Genomic DNA, 24,690 nt, shown 5'->3' with positions numbered 1-24,690 from the left:
TGCAGAAAATCACACTTACAAAACAGCAGAATGAATTGTCTAATTGTCCTTGTTGAAACATTCCACAGAATTACTATCTCACTTCTAGTTTGTTTAAACTTGAACTCTCTATTACGTAAGACTTCCAGGCTTACAGAGTGTGGTGAGTAACAGACATGTGAAATCAGATAAAATAGCAGATAAAGTCTTTTTACATGATTCACACATAGACCTGACACTATGTGCAAGAAGAGAAACCACATCTATGGCAAGTGCTACCGGAAGTGTGGGGTGAAATGTCACCTGACTAACTGGACAAACTGACAGCAAGAATAACAAGGATCTGCAAAGCTGTCATTGCTGCATGTGGAGGATTTTCTGATGAGAGCTCTTTGAAGTAGCTTAAGTTATGAACATTTATTTTATTTTTATTTTTTCAAATTGTAATAGTTCATTTTCATGTTAGTAATGTCCTGACTATACATTGTGATCAGTTGAATGCCACTTTGGTGAATAAAAGTACCAATTTCTTACCATAAGAGCAAAATCTGTACATTATTCCAAACTTTTGTCTATATATAACCCCATATATTTATCTCAATTAAACAGAGGAAATAGCTGATGATCAATTTCTTTACTGAAGACTCTTGCCTATTTGTAAAGTAAATAAAGATTACCAATCACAATTAAGTCAAACTTAAACTAACTTAACTAAAATATACCAAACACCCTTCTCGCACATTTTACTGAATAATTACATTAAGAATGGAAATAAATAAATACATAAAACACGAAAAATGACATGACATGTTTTTGGTTAAAATAGGTATGAATAATTGTTTATTAAACATTAATAACATCCGAGTTCAAAATCTACCACTATTTGTCAAGTACTGCATGCCAGTCAGCCTAATTACGCCTCTTGGTGTAACTGCATATGATTTCTAATGCATTTGAAAATGAATAGTTATCAATAAAACCTTTTCATAACCTTTTAACATAGGGAACTTTACATTAAAGTGTTACCATTACTCCATTTAGACCCTTAATTATATTCAAGGACAAATATGTTTACATTTAGGACTATTTATTACATTTGTGCACTCAACAATGTGCCTGTTTTTTGTCACTGCATACTTTCCTTCCTATTAAAAGGAAACATGTGATAAATAATAATATAAAATGAGTAAGAGTGTCGAAGCATTTCACTGGTATTGTACATACGTAGGTGAATTTATCCAAAGAAGACTCATACTTGACAAAGTGTGTCACAAATTGCTTTGTGGGATATGTGCTGTCAGGACAGGTAGATAATTCATGAATACAATAAGGTAATAACATTTTAATAGAATATATTTTTTCCTAAAACTGCTTCTTTAAGTTGTATAGACTCATTAAAACAAATGGCGAGGAGATGTGACTCAAACATTATAAGAGTAAGCAATAAAAATTATTTATGTGTAACTTTTCTTACAATACAACCTCTTTTTTCAAAAACGTTTAATCCAAAATTTACCTTTTACATTCCATCGAATGAAATCCAGACCTTCCATTGTTTGATGAGCGTAACTGTAACTTTAGAATTATGCAAACCAGATTAATGACTGCCAAGATGGATTCAATTTGACATGAGAACTCAGAAGGCAGTGCTGGAGTATCGCCAAAAGGCATTCCAATGGCTTTAGTTAATTTCTGGAGTGATGGTAGATAGACCTGAAGGTATATAAAAGACATATTTTGGAGAAGAGACAGCTTCTATTTGAGCTGTGTTTACACAAGTGATGTTAGCAAAAACGCTTTTTACTCATTCAGTGCTGAGAAGTACATTTTAACAGAGAGCCAGCCAAGTTCATTTAAATGTGATAAGGTAGTCTGGGTAGGCCTGACAGTCGTGGAAAACGACAAACATGGTGGGGTTCTGCATGTTATCCACCACGCTGTCAAAGGGATGGTCGGGGGTCAGGCGAATGGGAGGTGTCCTCATGTCCTTCTGACCCTGGTCGTAATAACCCGTAAGCACACGGGCCACAAACATGAGTTGGGTGCCATTTGTGGCAGGAGCCGCATAGACAGGTTGGGCAGAGTAGCTAGCATTCACAGCAAAGTATGTTCCAATACCATATAAAGTTGCTGAGAAGTGTATAAATAAAGGGCCATGAGTTAGTCGAGTCAGACACAACAAGCCAAATAATCAGACACAACAAAAAACATTTTAAACCTTCAAAAACAGAAATTACCATTTTGTCCAGCAAAATTGCGGTTGAAGTTAGAATTAATGATGGATTTGCAAGCTGTCTCCGTTGTGCCGTGATATAGGATCTTCTCGCCTGATCTTACAATGGAACCATTCCTGATCTCCAGCTCTTTTTTGCGAGCCTCGTATAACCGCCGGAGATGCACATTCTGGATACGTGAAATCTGTTATTATAAATGCACAAACACAGAAACAACTTTTGTATATAAATAAAACCTTGTAGGACTTCCCACTCACATCTATGGTTCTTAAAGAGATAGTTCACCTAAAAATGACAGTTCTCAATCTGAATTACTTTAATGCCATCTCAAACTTGTATGTCTCTCTTTCTTCTGTGGAAGACAAACAACGAAATATTGAAGGCGATATGATGTCAATATGTCCATACAATGCATGCCAATTGGGTCCAAAACTTTCAAGCTCCAAAAAGGAAATAAAGGCAGCATAAAGGTAATCTATATGACTCAAGTCATATTTCAAGTTTCAGATGGCATAATTGTGCTCAAGACGTGCACAGAACAGGACAAACTCTAAAGGTGTCCTTTTGGTCATCCAGATAAAGGGTATACATTTTAATAATTAAATTAAAATTGTTAAACAAAATAAAATTACTATCTTGTTATAATCTCACAATAACATTAATAATGTGTTATTATGAGATTTCTTTGTGTTGTATGTTCATCCGACATCGCATACCACTAGTTTAGACAGATTTAATTATTGTAATGGAAGTGGTCGCACCGCTTTTAGTGATTTAAATTAAATTAGTCTTTTATAGAATATTGACATAAACTGAAGGAGCTGTCAGGTTCAGCCAAAGCCAGTTTTCACTTTTTTTTTTTTAACTAATAAGCCATTGCCCATTAGACTAATCACTTTCAGAAAAATACCATTAGTATACCACACAGTACCGACGCTCCCTATATGCATATTATGTTTGCGTATGGCACCAATTCCCTAGGGGGCACCAGAAACTCCACCGGCTGCCCTTACTCACATGTTATATGTTATTCAAGGTTCCTGCAGCATTCGCGGAACACAGTCGATCGCCTCGCGCCCACACTTTCTCATCGCGCCTTCGCACCATGCACCACGTTACCAGGGTAATGCCATGGTACTGAATGATTGATCATGTTCATATTTCATGATACTGTCATGGTACTCCAAGGTACTTTAAAAATACCATGGTTTTACTATGTCACGTGTCATAAAAATGGGGTTATCACAGACCACGTCTGAAAAAATGTACAAATAAATAAGTGTATTACTATGGTCCTTTTTTTGAGAAATATAACAGAATAGGCTATTATTTGTGATAAAGGAAAAATGAAAACTGTATATACTGTATATACAGTTTGTATGTACTGTATATACATGACAATGGTTAAATACTCAAAAAGCAAAGAAATTAGTTAAATATTTATTATGTATTATTATATTTATAACTACTCATAAAAAAATCAGTGCCCTTTTTTATCCTTCCGCCCCAGTCCCTACTAAGGTCTGTGCATGTCACTGTAAGGGTGAGTATAAAAACTTTATAAATTGCCATCAGGAAGACACTAAGAATGTCTTTACAAGATATTTTGTTCCATCTTCAATCGTGCTATTAAACAATTAATTGCTCTAAGGTTTTTATTCAGGGTTTTGTAGGTTTTTATTTATGCTTTTTTATCTGTCCTTTTTATGCTACGTAATTGTCATTTACTTTTTAATGCATTTGGTATATTGAAGCTTGTTTATTTTATTTTGTTTCATATTTATGTGGTGGCATAAGGCAGAGTACTGAGTGTGAGTGCTTGCATGTTTTTTTATTGTCTTTTATGCTATTCCACATTGTGGAGGGCCAAATACAGATTTCCATAAGAATGGCAATAAAGATTCAGTTCAAGTAAATAATGATTATACTGTATTATAATAATGAAAAAATTTAATATTCCTTTAATATACACAGATTATAATTACTATAGTTGAGGGGTTCCTACAGTCTCATTTTAATTCAATTAACTTACAATATCATTTTTACATTTATTATCAGGGCTGTCGATTTAATGTGTTAATTTAGTGTGATTAACTATATGAAAAACATCGAAAAATAATTACATAATTAATTCCCGACCCATACATATATTCTGTATAAGGTGCAGTTGAAGCTTGATTTATCTCATTCATCAATTATTATATACTAAATTATCTTTATTTCTCAGTAAACATTGATATGCAATTAATAGCGAATAATTAATCGACACTTATTAATATCAATTGATTCGATTGACAGCCATATTTATTGTACATTTTATTTAATTTAGCATTGTCATTTCTATCACATTTTGTCACATTCGTTGTCTTTTGTTTGTGTACTTTTATGTTGAAATTCTTGTTAAGTTCCTGTTTCCTAGTCATGTGATGTCCTGTTTTTTCCCTCCATGTTCATGTGTCTTGTTTTCATTGGTTCATTGTTTGATTACTTTGTTATCAGTTCTAGTTTGCCATTGGTTTTTGTTCATTGCTTTGTTATCTTGTTTAGAGTTCTGTTTGTTCATTGGCTCATGTTTCCCCATGTCCATGTAATTAAGCCCTCGTGTTTGCGATTGTCTCTGGTCTAGTATTGATGTTAGCTTGTGTAACAGAGCCCTAGTCATGTCCTGTTCTTAGTCTAGTTTCAAGTTACTGTTTCAAGTTTATGTCTAGTTTAGTTCATGTTCACGGGTATAGGTATAGATATAGATTTAGATTTAGATATGGAGTGGTGGTGGCGGCGTAGTGGGCTAAAGCACATAACCGGTAATCAGAAGGTCACTGGTTCGATCCCCACAGCCACAACCATTGTGTCCTTGAGCAAGGCACTTAACTCCAGGTTGCTCCAGGGGTATTGTCCCTGTAAAAAGTGCACTGTAAGTGCTTTGGATAAAAGCGTCTGCCAAATGCATAAATGTAAATGTAGATAGGGTTTCTTGTACTATCATCATTTTGGTAATAAATCTGCACTTGGGTCCTACACATCGTCATCGTCATTGCCATTGTCAGCTACACACCGTTAAATATTTTTTGGGAAACCCTGCTATATACACTAACTCTAATACTAAAATACAAGTTTGACCATGTTCAGGTATATCTATTTTTATATATTTATATATAAAGTTTATATAAAGGAATAATCCATGTTAAATACAACAAACTCTTTCCATCTGTGGCATACTGTCGATTACCATAAACATGGAAAATTTGTTTACATGAATGCACTTACAATTAAAGTTAATGGGGTGATGAGCACAAGAATAAATGGAAATGATTTACTCTTGATCAAGAACTGTAGATGTTTCCCCTGTATTAGACACATCCCTGATGAAAGCTTTTCCAAAAAGTGGTGGGGACATGTTCCACCTGTCCCATCCATAAATGATGAAAAATATTTAGCCATAACGTCTAAATATTATACGTGTTTGTAATGACTTGTGTGGGACAGGAGGAGTCAGACGAGTGATTAGGATCCAAGTGCGGTTTTATTTAGTAAGAACAAAAATAAACAAACTCAGGAACAAAGTAAAAGGTCCACGATGGGAAAAGGAAACTAAAATACAGGCTGGAACACAGGAGGGGTGCAGGAGTGACTGGGCAGCGCACATCCACAGAGGGTAGGGTAAACCTGAGACGACTGAAGGTAACCTTGGAAGAACAGACACACTGGCAGGGAACACGAACAGAGAGAGAGAGAGAGTCATAAACGACATAAGCGAAAACATGAAACGTCAACGCATGACAACGGGAAGGGAAAACAGCGGGGTTTAAATAAAGAGACACGGTAATGACAAAATGACAGACAGGTGCGGACAATAACACGCAGACAGGGCCGGAAACGACGGGAAGAAGGGAAGTGTAGTTTTCACAGAGACAGTGAAACACGGGTGGACAACACGGAAGACATGACAGGGAGCGTGCACGGTAAAACAGAAAACACGGGCGGACAACAAGGGAGCGTGACATGGAAAGTGACTAGTGACGGGTGAAACAGAAAACACGGGGCGGAGAACACGAAACGCGGTGCAGACAACGCGAAACATGGTGCAGATGATGCCAAACACAGTGCAGGTGACACGAAACATGGTGCGGGTGACACGAAACCGTGACATAATCACCCCTCAAAAAGACCGGATTCCAGACGGTCTTAAAATGAACAAAAAAAAGGAATGAGGAACCCAGGAGAGAGGGGGTAGACTCAGGGGCAGGCAAATAAACCATGGGGGACACAAGGGGCGTTGAGACAGACTACGGGGGTACAAAGGGCAGACAGGAGGACCGGGGTGGCACAGAGGGCTGGCAGGCAGTCTATGGGGGTGTGTGAAGGGGACCGGGCCCGGCGGCCTGGGGGGCGTCAACCGGGCAGGGGCAGGTTCAGGAGGCCTGGAAGGCGGCCACAATGTGGGGATAGGCCTGAGGGGCTCGGGAGCTGGCCATGAGGCGAGCACCAGATTAGGGGGTCTGGGAGCTGGCCATGGGGCAGGAGCTGGTTTGGGTGGCCTGGGAGCTGGCCTCTGGGCAGGGACCGGTACAGGAGACCTGGGAGGTGGCCGCAGGACAGAGGCAGGCGGAGCCGTGTGAAGCGGAGCCAGGGAGGACTTCGGAGGCGGAGCCGTAGAAGACTTGGGAGGCGACGCCAAAGAGGCGTAGGCAGGGCCGTGGGGGGCTCCGGAGGCCGAGCCGGGAGTGGTGGAGCCAGGAAGGACCTAGGAGGCGTCGGAGGCGAGGCTGAGGGAGGTGAGGCTGAGGGAGGCTTCGGGGGCGGAGCTGAGGGTGGCTCTAGCGGTGGAGCTGAGGGAGATGGCGCCGTAGGAGGCGCTAGAGGCTCAGGGTGCTCGGGAGGCGGAGCCCTAGGAGGCTCGGGGGGCGAAGCCGTAGGAGGCCCGGGAGGCGGAGCCGTAGGAGGCTCTGGAGGTGTAGCCGTAGGAGGCTCGGGAGGCGGAGCCGTAGGAGGCTCGGGGAGAAGGGCCATGGAAGGCTCGAGAGGCTCTGGTGGCGGAGCCGAGGGAGGTAGTGCCGTAGGAGGCGCTAGAGGCTCAGGGTGCTTGGGAGGCGGAGCCCTAGGAGGCTCGGGGGGGCAAAGCCGTAGGAGGCCCGGGAGGTGGAGCCGTAGGAGGCTCTGGAGGTGTAGCCGTCGGAGGCTCGGGAGGTGGAGCCGTAGGAGGAGGGCCGTGGAAGGCTCGAGAGGCTCTGGAGGCGGAGCCCTGGAAGGCTTGAGAGGCGGGGCCCTGGAAGGCTCGAGAGGCTTAAGAGGCGGAGCCCTGGAAGGCCCGAGAGGCTTGAGAGGCGGAGCCCTGGAAGGCCCGAGAGGCTTGAGAGGCGGAGCCCAGGAAGGCTCGAGAGGCTTGAGGGGCGGAGCCCTGGAAGACTCGAGTGGCTTGAGGGGCGGAGCCCTGAGAGGCTCGAGAGACTTGAGAGGCGGAGCCCTGGAAGGCTCGAGAGGCGGAGTCCTGGAAGGCTCGAGAGGTGGGGCCCTAGAAAGCTCTGGAGTCTCTGGGAGCAAAGCCGTAGGAGGCTCCGAAGGAGGCTCGGGAGGCGGAGCTGCAGGGGGCCCGGGAGGCGGAGCCGTAGGGGGCCTGGGAGGCGGAGCTGTAGGATGATCGAGAGGTGGGGCCCTAGAAAGCTCTGGAGTCTCTGGGAGCAGAGCCGAAGGAGGCTCAGGAGGCGGAGCCATAGGAGGCTCGGGAAGAAGAGCCGTGGAAGGCTCGGGAGACTCGAGGGGCGGAGCCCCGGCAGGCTTGAGAGACTTGAGAGGCGGAGCCCTAGAAAGCTCGAGAGGCTTGAGAGGTGGAGCTCTGGGAAGCTCGGAGGGCGGAGCGCTGGAAAGCTCGGGAGGCGGAGCTCTGGAAAGCTCAGGAAGCTTGGAAGGCGGGGCTCTGGAAAGCCCGGAAGGCGGGGCTCTGGAAAGCCCAGAAGGCGGAGCTCTGGAAAGCTCAGAAGGCGGAGCTCTGGAAAGCTCGGGAAACTCGGGAGGAGGAGCCCTAGAAGACTCGAGAGACTTGAGAGACTTGGGAGGCGGAGCTCTGGAAAGCTCGAGAGGCTTGAGAGGCGGAGCCCTTGAAGGCTCGGGAGGAGGAGCCCTGGAAGGGCACGACCACTGGCACTGGCTCTTGGACGGTCACGGCTACTGGCGCTGGCTCTTGGACGGTCACGGCTACTGGCGCTGGCTCTTGGACAGACATGGCTACTGGCACTGGCTCTTGGACGGTCGAGGCTTCAGGCACTGGCTCTTGGACAGACATGGCTACTGGCACTGGCTCTTGGACGGTCATGGCTACTGGCACTGGCTCTTGGACGGTCGAGGCTTCAGGTACTGGCTCTTGGACGGTTACGGCTACTGGCACTGGCTCTTGGACGGTCGAGGCTTCAGGCACTGGCTCAGGGACGGTCGAGGCTACAGGCGCTGGCTCAGGGACGGTCGAGGCTACAGACGCTGGCTCAGGGACGGTCGAGGCTACAGGCGCTGGCTTAGGGACGGTCGAGGCTACAGGCGCTGGCTCACGGACATCTGAGGCTACAGGCACTGGCTCATTGACGTTTGAGGCTATCGGCACTGGCTCACTGACGTCTGAGGCTACAGGCGCTGGCTCGGGGACGGTCGAGGGCTCAGGCTCGCTCACCGTGGCTGACAAGGACTCAGGCTCGCTCACAGTGACATGCGTGGGCTCTAGCTCGCTCACCGTGACATGCGTGGGCTCTGGCTCGCAGACCGGGGCAGGTGCGGGCCGGGAGGCGGAAGCCCGTCTTCTCTCCCTCCTCTGGGCAGACGAAGTGGGCCGCGCTGGCTCATGGAAGGCGACTGGCGATGCTGGAACGCTGTTCCTGGTTGGCGTGGCTTCAGGCTCGCTGGCCGGGGCAGGCGTAGGCTCTGGCTTGCAGACCGGGGTAGGCATGACAGGGAGAGCCCGGGACGGCTGAAGGGTCTCCACAGTGGGTGGAGAGGTAGGGTCCTTCTCAGCAAGGCCCACAGTGAATGATGAGCCGCACAACAATAAGGTCACCTCCAGGTAGTCGTGGAGAGTCCAGCCGCGCGATGCCGGTGGCAGCTGCTCCTTCAGCCAGCCACTCAGGTTTTCTCTGAAGAAGACCACAAGGGAGGAGTCTGGGAAGTCCGCGACAGTCGCCAGACTAAGAAAGTCGCGGATGTGGGCCTCAATAGGACGGTCTTCTTGTTTTAAACAGAGCAGGTGGTATCTGGCTAGTAAAACCGCTGGATCCATGGTGGTCGTGCGTTCTGTAATGACTTGTGTGGGACAGGAGGAGTCAGACGAGTGATTAGGATCCAAGTGCGGTTTTATTTAGTAAGAACAAAAATAAACAAACTCAGGAACAAAGTAAAAGGTCCACGATGGGAAAAGGAAACTAAAATACAGGCTGGAACACAGGAGGGGTACAGGAGTGACTGGGCAGCGCACATCCACAGAGGGTAGGGTAAACCTGAGACGACTGAAGGGTAACCTTGGAAGAACAGACACACTGGCTGGGAACACGAACAGAGAGAGAGAGAGTCATAAACGACATAAGCGAAAACATGAAACGTCAACGCACGACAACGGGAAGGGAAAACAGCAGGGTTTAAATAAAGAGACACGGTAATGACAAAATGACAGACTGTAATAATGACAATAACACGCAGACAGGGCCGGAAACGACGGGAAGAAGGGAAGTGTAGTTTTCACAGAGACAGTGAAACACGGGTGGACAACACGGAAGACATGACAGGGAGCGTGCACGGTAAAACAGAAAACATGGGCGGACAACAAGGGAGCATGACATGGAAAGTGACTAGTGACAGGTGAAACAGAAAACACGGGGCGGAGAACACGAAACACGGTGCAGATGACGCGAAACATGGTGCAGATGATTAATCGACTTTATAGACATTACAGTTTTATCGTCTGTTAATGCTGATATTCTGTAAAGCTGCTTTGAAACGATGTGTGTTGTGAAAGGCGCTATACCAATAAAATTGACTTGACTTGACTTGACTTGCAGATGACGCCAAACACAGTGCAGGTGACACGAAACATGGTGCGGGTGACACGAAACCGTGACAGTGTTAGCATGAGACTGTAGCTTTATTTGTATTTAACTGAGAGTTTTCCTTTCATACAATTTTCGTACCTTGAGCACTGTTTTTTGGGCTGTCTTCTTGAAGTCTGTTTTCACCCTCTTATACTCCTCAGATGACTGATCTAGGTTAATCTCCTTTGGGACCTCACTTTGACTCATGTTGTCCCAGTAGATGGGCAAAGAGAAATCTGAAATGCAGATCAGAGTCAAGTGAGTGTCTACTGTTTATTTATGTTCATTATAATCAAGCAAGTTTCATTTTACATCGTAAACCTAGATTACATTGAAATGATATCATGAAAGACGCCTCACCTGGAAGGTTCTCCAGTCTTTTGAGTTTGGTCACCTGTCCTGTCCCACATGCTGTGCCCACCATCTTTCTCAAATTCACAGTCCATTTCACACCCTGTGCATCAACAATTCCCTCTTTTACATCCCCCATCTCAAGCTTAAGATTAATTTCTTTGGCTACCTTCTGCCAAACGCCGTGTTTTCCCAGAATGCACCATGTGACTTTGGTGAAGAGGTTTTCCTGATCCCGTTCCCTTACCTTTGAGTTAGATAAACTGTAAATTAGGCCATGCAAAAATGGGCATTTATTTATTTTAAGGGACAGTTCACGCAAAATAGAAAATTCTCTCATTCATTCACCCTCATCCCATCCCAGATGTGTATGACTTTCTTTCTTCTTCTGAACACAAATGAAGATTTTTAGAAGAATATCTCAGCTCTGTAGGTCCATACAGTGCAAGTGAATGGTGACCAGAATTATGGATATTTAAGAAGGACAAAAAGGCAGCATAAAAAGAATCCATACGACTCCAGTGGTTAAATCCATTTCTTCAGAAGTGGTATGATAGGTGTGAGCAAGAATCTGATCAATGTTTAATTCATTTCTTTACTATAAATCTCCCCATTTGGCCAGCCCCAAAAGAAGAAGAATGTAAAAGTGAAAGTGGAGATTTATAGTAAAAAAATTTTTTTTATATTGTTCTGTTTCATACCCACACCTATCATATCACTTCTGAACACAAGGAGTTAACCACTGCAGTCGTATGGAAACTTTATGTTTTTTTATGTGTCTGTTTGAGGTTCAAAGTTCTGACCACCATTCACTTTCACTGTATGGACCTACAGAGATGAGATATTCTTTTAAAAATCATAATTTATGTTTTTGCAGAAGAAAGAAAGTCATACACATCTGGTATGGCAGGAGGGTGAATAAAGAACGAGGTCATTTTAATTTTTGGGTGAACCGTTCCTTTTAAGAATGTGATAGTCTACCCTACAGGATGGTTAGTCATCAATTATTAAAGTGATGGATAAATAATGTATTCATGATTTCTTTTTATCATACTTTGTTACTAAGTTTATTAAATGGCTACACACACACATATATATATATATATATATATATATATGAAAAATATCATATTTAACCATATCTTCTTGTTCCATTCTATTTCTCACCTGCCTACGAAGTGCACTTTGTATCAGTCTAACCAGTTCATTCGTAAACTCGTTCACTCCATCCTTCAGCCCTGACACTACCCAGTTATCTGCATTGCTCTGTTGCATCTGCAGGTGCAATGAATTTAGTTTTGAGCGCAGCTGGTCCACCTCATCATCAGTGAGACATCCAACATCCTCAGAGGAGAAAGATTGTGTAGAACACTGGTTGTCATATGCCCGTTTAAGTTGTCGGCAGGCATGAGACACATCATCATCTGTAAATCCAATGACTAGAAAAGAAGCTGTGGACTGAGTGACAGGCAAAGACATCACAAGAGAACTTAAGTTGAGAGATGGTGGTAAAGACTGTGATTGACGCTCTCTCATTGATACACTGGCCCCTGTAGTGGGTGGCCCTCTGGTGGATGCATGGAAAGCTACAAGAGTTGAAGGAGCTGAAAAAGGTGCAAGTACCATATTGACAGTGACTTGTGAGATAAATAAGATAAGTAATAATGTATCAGACAAATAAATGATATCGCCTCTTCATGGCTCATATTTGTCCTCACCTGTCAGCTGTGTGTTAATGCTGAATATTTGCTGTGCCATTGCTTTAAACTCCAGAAAAACGTGAATCTTCAGTAGAATGATGCGAACCGTTTTGAGATATCGAAAGTTAGCTCCTTGAACAGCATCTTTTACTCCCTCTAGAATGGACTTGGCCACCACACTTGGATCCAAACCTCCTTTTCCTTCACAGCCCAGTAGTTTAAATGGACATGTGAGTGGGCAACATTGTCCAGTTTATTATTTTGCTATCTATGTTATAAAGTAATAATGTAGCTATACTGACCAGCGCAGATAGCAGGAATGGCCACTGACTGGTAGCTTCCGCCCTCACAGTGAACCACTATGTCTTTAGCCAAGGTTTTGATGACACTCGCATCCCTCTGTCCACACACATGTATGATCAGCTTACAGGGGAATCCTCCTGGCTGGGTCGTGAAGATCTGTCCACGCTGTACCTGAACTGAAGATCATATACATTATATACAAGGATAGTGTTAGTGCATGGCATGTGTCATATTATTGCTGCTTTGAACTTATTTTGGTTGTTAAATGGACATCCTCTATAGGACACTGAATAATTTATTTGTAGTGTCCTGATTGTATTAGTACAGTGAGCAATTAAAAAATAAAACATATTGGCAACTTCAGTGTAATATCTTTAAGTATTTTTATCTTTATTCTGTTGTTGTTTATTTCTTTATTTACAGCCGACTTTGGAGATCACATCTGTATTTGTATTTCTCCTTTTGTAATACTCAATACAAAAGATGAACAGACTAGACTGTAAAAAAAAAAACTATTTTTAAAAGATATGTTTTTTAAACAAATCAACTGAATCTTTGTCAAATCAACAACAGGCCTCGGGGAAGACCCAGGACTAGGTGGAGAGATTACATCTCCACACTGGCCTGGGAACGCCTCGGGGTCGCCCAGTCAGAGCTGGTTAATGTGGCTCGGGATAGGGAAGTTTGGGGCCCCCTGCTGGAGCAGCTGCCCCCGCGACCCGACTTCGGATAAGCGGTTGAAGATGGATGGATGGATGGATGGATGTTTTTTAAAGGTAAAAAATATGAATTACCTTATAGTTCACAGTGAGAATTTACTCTATATTGTGTTTAACCAGACAATATTTTAACTTTTATGGTAAAACAACAATCGATCATTCCCAGAGGACCCCGCGTGACCATCACATTTAATTATTTTATATTTTATTTTATTTTATTGATTATATATTTTATTATTCTGAAAGAGGTGTGAAAAGGGGAATGCAAACTTATGGTCTCAACTATACAGTGTGTGTATATATATATATATATATATATATATATATATATATATATATATATATATACAGTATATGTATATTTATACAGTACTGTGCAAAAGTCTTGTCTTAAGATGGTTATTTATATCTTCAGCTTTATTGAATCAAATTGAAATGTACATTTTAGACTCCCAAACATTTACTTTGCAAATAGAATAGAAGAACAGGGAGCCCTGCAACAGATTGCATGACCCCCACAGAGCCCCCCACTGAACATCGAGTCTGGGGTTACATGAAGAGGCAGAAGCAACTGAGCCTAAATAGTGGTGAATTCTCCAAGAAGCTTGGAATATCCTTTCTGTCAACAACCAAGTAAAACTGTGTCCAGGTGTACCTGGGGGAAATGGTGCTGTTTTGAAGGCAAAAGTGGTCTCACAAAATATTGATTTAGCATTTTTTTTTTATGTTTACTGGTTTTTGATAGTTCAAAAGGCAATCTAATCTTCTTTTATGTGAAACTTTATGTATACATTTATAAAAAGTATTTTTATAAAAGTATAAAAGTATAGTTTTTCATGCTAAAATAATACAATTATGCTGAATGCATCTGAAGCAGCCATGTTGTTTACATTTATTGTACAATCCAATAATGTACACTGAAAAAAATGGCTATTAAGATTTAGAAAGGCTTCCACAGGGACACTTAATGCATACTTTTTGGTCTATCGGACAACATCACCTTGCATTACAGGTGAAAGAAACATGATTCATTGTGCTTACCCCCAGTCAGATTAGCCTGGACTTGTGATCCTGCCTTAGTGAGGATGTCTTTACACACTCCTGAAAAATTATAGATTTGATCAGATCCCAATTAATAAATCAAATCTGTCTAAATATTTGATCATATCTGAAATAGATTTGTATAAGTCAATTGTGAGAACTTAACCTGTTTGAAAGTCTTTAAAATCAGTAGTGTTGACAATGGCATCCGTTGTCTCATTGGTGATGTCACCAAACACTAGATGGAGCTGAATCCCATCTACTGTCATGACGACCTCATCAAGGTCAGTTGTCAGTGAGTGGAAAAGAGCTGTAGCGACCAGCAAAAGACAAGCAAATGTATGAAATCCTTTCCAGGGCTGCACTTATGTAATATTTACATAACATAATAGGGTTTAAATATTGTAGAATTGGTAACTGGGTGTTCAAAATGTTATTCTTTTATTTGTGCATGATAAATTATATCTATATATTGATAATAAGATGATATTTATAATTTTTTTATCAGACATTCTTGCCTTGCCCTGTGTTGTCCACCATTTTTGCACTCAGAGTGTTACAGACTGTCTGGAACATCTGCAAAATATTTCCAAAATATTGTAAACATTATTGCATAGACGGTAGAAAACTTAATTACATGTGTATAATTACAAGTATATGTTATCTTTAATTGCTCAAATAGCCATAGCCAATCACACATTCAGGTAAAGATAGTTGCATTAAGGTTTTTACCTCTTCAGAATGAGTGTATCTAGGCATTATTGGGATGAAAATGGTGTGGAGGGAACCAGTGGATCCATATAGAAACTTTTCGATCTCATCAGTGAGAATTTTAATGGCATCTTTGACAGGTATTGACAGCGCTAAACCAGGTCCAATTATTGGCAATGCAACAGAATCCCAGGAGTGCTGCTCACATAGCGCCAGAACTTGGCCAAGTCCAGATTGTAGTGCCTATGACAAGTTCATGACATCAAAAGTACATTAGCCTATCAATTCAACTGCCAAAATAACTGCCTACTGGCAGGGAGAAGAATTTCAAGCAAGCAAAAAGACTTAAACCACACTTATCACTTCTGAAAATATGGATTAAAACACTGGAGTTGTATGGATTACTTTTATGATGCCTTTATGTGCTTTTTGGAGCTTAAAATTTTTGGCACCCATTCACTCACACTGTATGAACCTACAGAGCTGAAATATTATTATAAAAAACCTAATTTGTGTTAAGAAGAAGAAAAGTCATACACATCTGGGATGGCATGAGGGTGAGTAAATGATGAGAGAATTTTTATTTTTGGGTGAACTATGCCTTTAATCTTTTTGTAGACCTTTGTATTGTTATGGCCCTGGGTATGGATGCTAATTTTGTTCATTAGATGGGGTTGTATCTTTTACAGGGTGGAGTCTAGAAACAGGTGCAATGAGTTACCTGATGAGTCCTGGATTGAGCAGGCTTATAAAAAGGCCCTTCTCCTCAGTGTCTTTGTCTCCCCTCACCAGCACCTTTATTTGTTTCTGTTGATTTTTTCTGATTCTTGATTTAGTTTTTCTTTTTATTTCCTTTTCTTATTACATATTTAGATTGTTTTTTTTCCCTTTAAAATAAAAAATATTTTTTGTTTAACTCTTATCCACACGTGGTCTCCCCTTCATGTTACTCTGCCTTGAGCTGGGTGGTTTGTAACAGTATTACCACAACTCATCCTTGATTCTTTTTTAATATCGGTCTATGTGCATCAAGACTAACTGGATGTGGACTCCTACATTATAGAGAATGTAAGTATAGCCAACATACTGTAATTCTAAGACATTGTTCAGGCTTTTTAATAAAATCCCTAAACCAAGACCAAAATAATTAATTGTAACTCCTCCTAGAACGTTCTATATCCACCAAACTCGGCACAGATCTTCACACTGTTCTGACATTGTGTTCTGTACTGTATCTTTTCTAACTGATCGGACTTACAGTTTTCCCAAAAATCAGACTGCAAGGCCTGTCAGGAACATCCCCAACATGCTAATGCACAGATGTTTATTTGCACTGAGAGTAGACATGGTTCGACATCTTAAGCGCAATTACATATTTCTCAAAAAATAGCAAGTAAAACTTTGTGGCACTTAATTTACATGGTCCTCGCATATATTTTCACAAATATCCCCACTGATACCTACTGATGCCCAGTAGCGCATTGCCAGGCACAAAAGTTTTACTTAGATTAAGCATTCTCAAGAAAAGTGGATAAGATATTGCGCACTGTCATAGCACATAATGTTGTGTTTATAAAAGTGGGTATGTCTCTTACTTGTCCGCTATTGTAATTTATTCCACCTTTGGGTACACATTCCATGAAGAAAATCTTAGAGCATCCCAATGTTGGTGTCCCATCAACCTCCAGCACATCTCCAGGCGTAAGTGTACGCTGTCCCTTGGCACTATTGAAATTACTCTGAAGCTGTTGTCCTGCTTTTTGCAATAGGCAAGATCCAACCATTGTTGATGTTAAGTTCATTTTTATCATTGGAGCAACAAACACATCAGCCTATATTAATGACGGAAATCAAAAAAATGACTTAGAATGGGTGCTTGGGAGGTTATTTACTCAGGCTAATTCATTTGAAATTAGTTCCTGGTCTTCATAAGTCTTACCTGCTGTTCCTCAAGACCACCAATCACCAGTTTAATGTGGATCACTTTTTCAGAGTAATTGGTCTGCATTGGTTGTATAGATGCAGTATTTGGTAAGTTCTGGAGACTGGTAAAACTTGTGTCTTTCGACACTTTACTACCTTTTTGTCCCTCATCAATGGGCAGTATCCGAACCATAAAAGAAGTCTGTGATAGTTTCACAGTCTCCATACCTTCCCCTTGAAAAAATGGTTGAACTCCAGGTCCATTTACCACAAATCGTTTAGTGAAAAGTGTCTTTAAGGCTGACTCAAGGGATTCCTTTAAACATTCAACTTCACAACGAGGTCCGGTGAGGTGGACACATGGGGAAGGTGTACATGTTGGATTGATTTCCACAGTACTCTTCTTCACTCCAACTAGTGACAAAATCTCAAAGAAGTGTTTTACCATCTCTGTCATGGGAAGAGGCAGGCAGTGATGGGTGTTCTCATGGTTTTGTTTGTATTCTAACAAGATGTTCTTCAGCCTACAAACTTCAGTAGTGTAGCCCACAAGTTGCACATTGATTCTGGGGTCAGAAATTGAGCTGCGCTGATAGCTAAGCTCCACTTTAACACCTCCACGATTGGCTTGTTGGACGGCTTCGCTCAAAGCCTTCTTCAGTGTATTAAATCCAGATGACTGCTTGTCAGTCTGCTCCAGAGTTACAGTCTCAAAACACAGTTCTCTCTGCATGGCAGCAGCAGCCTCCTGTAGTGCTCCGTCTGACAAACTCAACAGAAGGAGATCTGAACCTGTGGTCTCAAGCATAACTGGGCTGCGGAGGCACTGCTGAAATCGGTTTTGGAAGTGCTGTATTCCATCACTTGATGCCAAGAAGGTCATTAGTGTGTGATGCAACAGGATCCTCTTTTCTTTAACTCCTCTTGCTAACTTTAAAAGCTCCTTTTCTCCAGCATGAACATCTTTCTCTGGACCCTTCAAAGTCAGAATGCCTGGACTTTTTTGTTTGATCGTAATGGCAGAGAAACTAGACTTTCTGATCTGTTCAAACTGTTCTCTCACAAGGGCAAATTGTTTCTCAGATATGGCACACTCGGTTTGAACCTGCTGTTTGGCCTGCAAGGTATCTACAAATTTTAAAATATTTTCCACCTGGTTGCTCTCTCCAACCACAACAGCTAAACATGCTTCATCTTCATTATATATTTTTAGGTTCTCATTGAAGAGGAAAGAGTTTTCTTGTAAAATTACCAATCTGTCTGTTTCAACCTCAAAGTGGATAGTATATTGGTTCTGTAGCTCCTCAAGCACTTGCTCAACTGAAAACTCCCATTTTTTTAGGGGACAACTGTCTTGAGCTGCCTGGTCCCTTACTACCACTATCTCCTCAGTCTCAGTGTGGATCTGAAAGGTGCTGGAGAGCAAAGATAGTCGTTGCTCTAAGTCTGAAGTCGCCTTTGTGCATTCACTGAAGTAGTGTAGAAGATAAGGCTCCAGTTTAAAAACTTTCTCCACATTTTTAGCACTTGCATGTGTCTAAATGAAGGACAAATGATGGTGACATTTATGAATGGTATGTAGATAATGCTTCATAATGAATAAGCAAGACAATTCTATCACAGCAGTTCATAGAGTGTGTATGGAACTGAATTCATGCTGCGTTAAAATTAATAATGTTAAATACAATACACTCAAAACGTCATGAATAACCTTTGGAAACTGTGCCACAATGAAAAACAAAACGTCTAGGTTACCTATGTAACCTCGGTTCCCTGATGGAGGGAATGAGACGTTGTGTCAAAGAAACGACACTAGGGGTCTCTCTTGAGCGCCGAATATACCTCTGATCTATGAAAAAAGGCCAATGAGAAGTTGGCAGACAGAATTTGCATGTCCCACACCCAGACATACGGGTATAAAGGTGGGGAAACGCGTCTGTTTCATTCAGGATTTTTCTGAGGAGCTGGAAATGGTCCGGCCACAACAGTGGCTCAGCTCAGCAACGTGGCCGGGAGGACACAACGTCTCGTTCCCTCCATCAGGGAATGGAGGTTACATCCGTAACCTAGACATTCCCCGACTGTCGCTCACTTCGATGTTGTGTCGAAGAAGCGGCACTAGGTGTCCAATTTAAATCACGCCATGCGCTGAGCCGTGTACGTGTACTGCTGACACAGGAGCGGGCAGGTACTTGACGTGCCAAAACGACCAGCTGTATCAGACTGCACGTACCCTTCCCCCAATGCCCCATAAAGTCATCGGAATCCTTATAGTTACCCTAGACAGGGGAACAAGGCGACACTTGCCAACCTGGGAATGGGCTGAGCCTAGCCGGGCCTCTTTTCTCTCTATGTTTCTTGCATAGAGTCAACGGCTGGGGCCCTTACACGCTTTGGGGAAGGGGGTCTTACCCAGTTTCCTATTCTTTCAGGGGGAAAAGACCCTGCGGAGACCACACCTGCCCAGAGAGAGGGGGTGGGGGAGGGGGGTAAGAGTGGTGACATACACCTCATGGGCTTTTAGGTCACATGTGGGAAGTGGTGTGGTGGTAGATCCCACCTCAGAAGTTTCTACAGACACGGCGACGCCCAAGGGAGACGCGGATCCGCTCATAAGGGGACCGTACTGCTGAAAATACACACAGGGGGAAAGTCCACGTAGGAGCCCTGACCTGTGGAGCACCTATTCCAGTACAGGGTAGATCTGAGTACCCGCAGGGGATTGGGTCGGCGAATTCCTCAGCTGAATTGCGGACCCAGAGGGCTAGGGAGGAGTTCTACTGGCTCGGACCTGAGAAAACACGGAACGAAACTGACTCTACCCTGAGATTGTAAAATCTCGCAAAGGTATTAGGTGTTGCCCAACCCACTGCTCTGCATATTTCTGCCAGGGAGATGCCTCTGGCCAGTGCCCATGAGGACGCAACACTCCTTGTTGAGTGTGCTCGGCGAGCAGACAGAGCTTTGCCCTGCTTTTTCACCGCGGAGAACTGCTGGGTGAAGTCCTCAACGGTGTTCCCGAAGAGGCCAAACTGGGAGACAGAGGCGTCGAGAAAGCGTGTCTTGTCAGTCTCACGCATCTCAACCAAGTTCAGCCACAAATTACGTTCCTGAACCACAAGTGTGGCCATCGCCTGCCCGAGTGACTGCACTGTGGCCTTCGTGGTCGGTCACTGAGTGCAGTTCATGCAGTACGTCGGGATCAGGACTACCCTCATGCAGATCTTTGAGTGCCTTGGCCTGGTGCACTTGCAGGAGGGCCATGGCATGCAGGGCGGAAGCAGCCTGTCTGGTGACGCTGTAGGCTTTGGCGGCCAATGACGACGTCGTCCTACAGGCCTTGGAGGGAAGCACAGGGCGACCCCGCCAGATGGCGATGTTTTCGGGGCATAGGTGGATCGCAAGCACCCTATCCACTTGGGGAATCGCCGTGTACCTGTGGGCCGCTCCGCCGTCGAGGGTAGTGAGAGCGGATGAGCTAGGGGCTTTGTGACGAGTGCAGAGGGGTGTGCTCCATGGAGTCGTCAGCTCATCATGCACCTCCAGGAAGAAAGGGACCGGGGGGGGGCATGGCTGTGAGCTGCGCGAAGACCCCAGGAACCAGTCATCCAGCCGCGACGGCTTTGGGGATGATGGAGGGTTCCAGTCAAGCCCCACGCTGGTGGCAGCCCGGGCAAGCATGTCAGACAACTGGGCGGCTGCCCAGACGAGTCACCCGCGTCAGATGCCGGACCGCTCTCCGATGCAGCGGTGAGCTCATCCAGCTCGAGGGGCTCCAGAGGATAGGCAGGCTGACTGTGAGGTGAAGCCCGGACGGGAGTCAATGAGCATGCAGGGGGGCGGGTGGCTTGCGGGGGCGTACCCGGCGAAACTGAGCCTGCTGCCATCCCCAGATCACCTCCATCGCCAGCCGCATCATCCTCAATCCTGTGGGAACAAGGAACGACACGGGGGGGCGGCTGGAGTGGCGTTCCTTCGGTTGAAGGAAAGCCACGACCACAACGTTGCCATGGTCATGCTCTCGCAGTGAGAACATGAACCATCTGCAAACAGTGTGATCGCATCCCAGACACATGAGACAGCGCTTGTGGCCGTCTGAAGCGGAGAGCACTCTACCGCATCCAGGAACTACACAGGTGCGGAAAGGCATCGTTATAAAGATGCGTCCTGAAAAGGACGTTCAACACCGCTGTGTATTGCTCTTTTAAAGGAAAGTACTCTTTTAAAGAAAATCACTCTTTTATCAAAACACTCTTTTAAGTTTTGCGCTGTCGAAGCACCCAGGGGCACACTGCACTGCCTTGCAGAGAAGGAGAAAGCCGCTGAAGTGCGCCGTAGATCCAATAGCAGTATCGCTCAGAGGTAGAGGAACAGGTGTGTGACTCGCAGCTCGCTGCATACATGAAAAAACAGACGCATTTCCCTGCCTTTATACCCGTATGTCCGGAGGCGGGACATGCAAATTCTGTCTGCCAACTTCTCAACTAGACAGAGGTAATCGCTACTGAAATCGGTGAGGGATGTTGGCACACCATTGAAGATTTTTAACTATCTGGTGCAATGTCATAGGATGATTCATATTTCAGTAACAAATGTGCAAGATGTTAGGTATTGATAGTGTAATGGAACAAACGAAGGAATAGTTCACCCAAAAATGAAATTGTCTTATCATTTACTCACCCTCATGCCATCCCAGATGAAGATTTTTAGAATAATATTTCAACTCTGTTGGTCCATACAAAGCAAGTGAATGGTGGCCAGAATTCAGAAGGTTCAAATATATATATATATATATATATATATATATAAAAAAAAGGCATCATAAAAGTAAGCAATACATCTTCAGTTTAATCAATGACTTCTGAAGCGATCCAATCGGTTTTGGGTGAAACAAACTAAAATATAACTCCTTTTTACATCTTGTCATTGCAGTTGTAGGGCCTTGCCCCACTGAAAATGGCAGCAGAGACAGCATGGCCCTTTGTTCTATGATCAAAGGGGAGACATTGAACTCCATTTCCCAGAATGCATCGCAACCGGATGGAAGTCCCGCCCATGAACTCGATCTCGGACGTCATCGGTCAAAAGCGGCCGATGACCGATGACGTCATCTTCTTAACAAAAACTCCGCCCTTTCCGGCCTAGCCCTCCATTTTGACTAGTTCCTCACGAGGAGTTTAGTCCGCCATTTTGTGTCTTGGTTACCGACTCGAGACACACATACACTAGCATATAGCTCCACCATTTAGTTTAGGATTTCCATTTTATGTTTTTGTATTATATTCATTTAGTATTGACAATGTTCATTATTGTTTGATTATAATAAATCTTATTATATTATAATAAGTATTCCTTGTTTGTTTGAATATTGTGTTGAAGCCAGCCTCTGCCACGTCAAGAACTCCAACATTACTTCAGTATTGTTAAATTGTTGTTGTTCGAAGCCAACTGTAACCAGATTACTGTTGGGTTCATATGCAACGATTTGACTATCAACTACCTTTTTGATTATTTTGATTCTCGATCAGAATACTCAATCTGCATGGTAGAAGTTTATGAGACTTGATCAGTCACTTACTATCATTTTTCTCTTATCAAAGAGTGGTGCCCCGAGGATAGAATTTTGACTAATTAATAAACATTAATTATTAATTTATATTTGATAGTAAAACTGATCTAACCAACCTTTGAGCCTACATAAATTGGTGCCCATGTAACATTGATTCTAATGCTCTTACAATGCTCTTTTATTGTAATGATTGATGGTTGTCTGTGATAAGTGTTAATTATTGCTAGTGAACACACCCGCTCCAAAATTGTGAGCCCTACACAGTCTCTAGGCACAATCAGGATTTCAAGCTTGATTACACTAATACTGGTGCATGCGCAGACCACTAGATGGCGCTATAGGGAGTGTAATCAAGCTTGAAATCCTGATAGCCAAGGAGACACCTGTCAATATTTACAGTAAAAAAGGAGTTACATTTTGGTCTGTTCTCACCCAAAGCCGATTGGATTGCTTCAGAAGACATTGAATAAACCACTGGAGATGAATAGATTACTTTTATGCTGCCTTTATGTGATATTTGGACCTTCAGAATTCTGGCCACCATTCACTTGTATTGTGTAAGCCTACAGAGCTGAGATATTCTTCTAAAAATATTCATTTGTGTTCTGCAGAAGAAAGAAAGTCATATATATTTGGGATGGCATGAGGGTGAGTAAATTAACATTTAACTTTCAAAAAGTGTAAAGTGTCACTCAATAGAATGCAATAAAGCTGAGTGGATTACATTTTGCATTCTGGCATAAATTCAGCAATGTATTCTTTAAATATCCCCACTGAATGTTTTTCAATGAAGATGTAATCAGCACTACACAATAATTGTGCTTTTTATTGTGGCACAATTTCCACAAGTTATTAATGAAAAGCAATGTTTTGAGTTTATTGCATTTAACAGTTCCTCTTCATTTAAATGTGACATTCTGCTCCATGTGTGTGGTTTCCGAGAAATGTTCAAGCAAGAATGTTTCTCTCTTGCCCTCTGGGAAAACAGGTTTATCCACATTGTATCATCACCAAGACTAGCAGTGCAAATGAACCATTACTACAGTAAGCAAATCTGAACCTAATTGTTGTTTGACAACTGTGCAACGAACCTGTTGATCAGATGCTTTGGGTTGTTTGTTGCTTTCAGCAACATGATCACGGCTTAACGAAACACAAATTTCCTCTTGTCCTGGTAGAAGGATGAAGTGATCTTTTTGGCTTAGTACTCTTTCCTGGGCTTTGAATTCAAATGCATTTTGATGAGTATGAATTGTCATAATAATACATTTAATAATATTACAGTACTAATACTACATATTGAGATTACGCAAGCTACTGTATGTCAATATGCCAACAATTATGACCTGGTTGAAAGAGAGATGAAAAAGTAAAATAAATACAAAGCTGCTCACCTTCTTTCTTCCTAAAACATATCTTGTAGATACTGTCACCCACTTTTTGGACTTCACACTCACCCCCTCCAGATTTTCTCCTGATTTGAAAGTGCTGTTTTATTAGTTTAAGTGTACCATCTGAAATATCCTTTGCTTCAAAAAACAGAGCATGCTGGTAGTTTTCCATATTCAATCTGAATACAGACCCTGAGTTACTTTCACTTTTAGTTCATAATAGGTAGATACCAGTTTCCATGGCCAGTCCTCCCGCTTACACCTGATGCTGTAAAATAGTGTCGTGGCACAAAAACATTTATCTATACCATTAACATAACTCAAAGAGATCGTTCTCAACTACGGACTACCAATTGCAAAATCTGACTGTGAGATACCTGGTGAAATGTTTTGAAACTTGAATGTTATTTAACTTATTTTAAGGCGCTCCCCAGAAGCATTTGAAAGCAGAAACATTGCACATTTCTTTTTTGACAGGGAACACTTCCTAATAATTATCACTGAACTAGTGTGTTTAAAATGTTCTGCATTTTACTCTTGCTGCTGTGCAAATCCCTAAAATATTTACAGTATAAAGAATCATATTGATCTTGAAATGGATATTTCTTTTGCATTTTACAAATTTGTACATTTGTGGAATAATGTTGATTACCACAGAAATTAATTTAGTCACATGTGACTTTCAGATGTAAAAGTGAAGTGGAGA

General features: G+C 42.8%; 1 protein-coding gene across 1 annotated transcript; it reads right to left on the bottom strand.

Annotated features, from left to right (window-relative positions):
• Window positions 1-844: 844 nt before the first annotated feature.
• LOC127650180 (protein mono-ADP-ribosyltransferase PARP14-like) lies at window positions 845-24,261 on the bottom strand. Its single transcript, XM_052135434.1, has 15 exons — window positions 23,988-24,261; window positions 23,685-23,812; window positions 17,041-18,561; window positions 16,697-16,933; window positions 15,123-15,344; window positions 14,909-14,966; window positions 14,557-14,700; window positions 14,391-14,450; window positions 12,630-12,806; window positions 12,346-12,528; window positions 11,795-12,231; window positions 10,637-10,874; window positions 10,376-10,512; window positions 2,217-2,397; window positions 845-2,109 (listed from the first exon to the last, which is right to left on the bottom strand). The coding sequence occupies exons 1-15, from the start codon at window positions 24,154-24,156 to the stop codon at window positions 1,829-1,831; spliced, it is 4,173 nt and encodes a 1,390-aa protein (XP_051991394.1). The 5' UTR covers window positions 24,157-24,261; the 3' UTR covers window positions 845-1,828.
• Window positions 24,262-24,690: the final 429 nt, after the last annotated feature.

The sequence above is a fragment of the Xyrauchen texanus genome, chromosome 1 (assembly GCF_025860055.1).
Source record: "Xyrauchen texanus isolate HMW12.3.18 chromosome 1, RBS_HiC_50CHRs, whole genome shotgun sequence".
Lineage (NCBI taxonomy): Eukaryota > Metazoa > Chordata > Actinopteri > Cypriniformes > Catostomidae > Xyrauchen > Xyrauchen texanus.
The sequence above is the reverse complement of the archived record's forward strand: the minus strand, read 5'-3'. Positions and strand labels throughout refer to the sequence as shown.

What these genes read in the sequence shown, in the direction of transcription:
- LOC127650180 (XM_052135434.1), bottom strand. Translation starts at nt 24,156, where the DNA reads ATGGAAAACTACCAGCATGCTCTGTTTTTTGAAGCAAAGGATATTTCA. An exon ending in TAAATTACAATAGCGGACAA is followed by an intron (nt 15,345 to 16,696) that starts GTAAGAGACATA and finishes AACTTGTCATAG; the next exon opens with GCACTACAATCTGGACTTGG. An exon ending in TTTTAAAGACTTTCAAACAG is followed by an intron (nt 14,451 to 14,556) that starts GTTAAGTTCTCA and finishes ATAATTTTTCAG; the next exon opens with GAGTGTGTAAAGACATCCTC.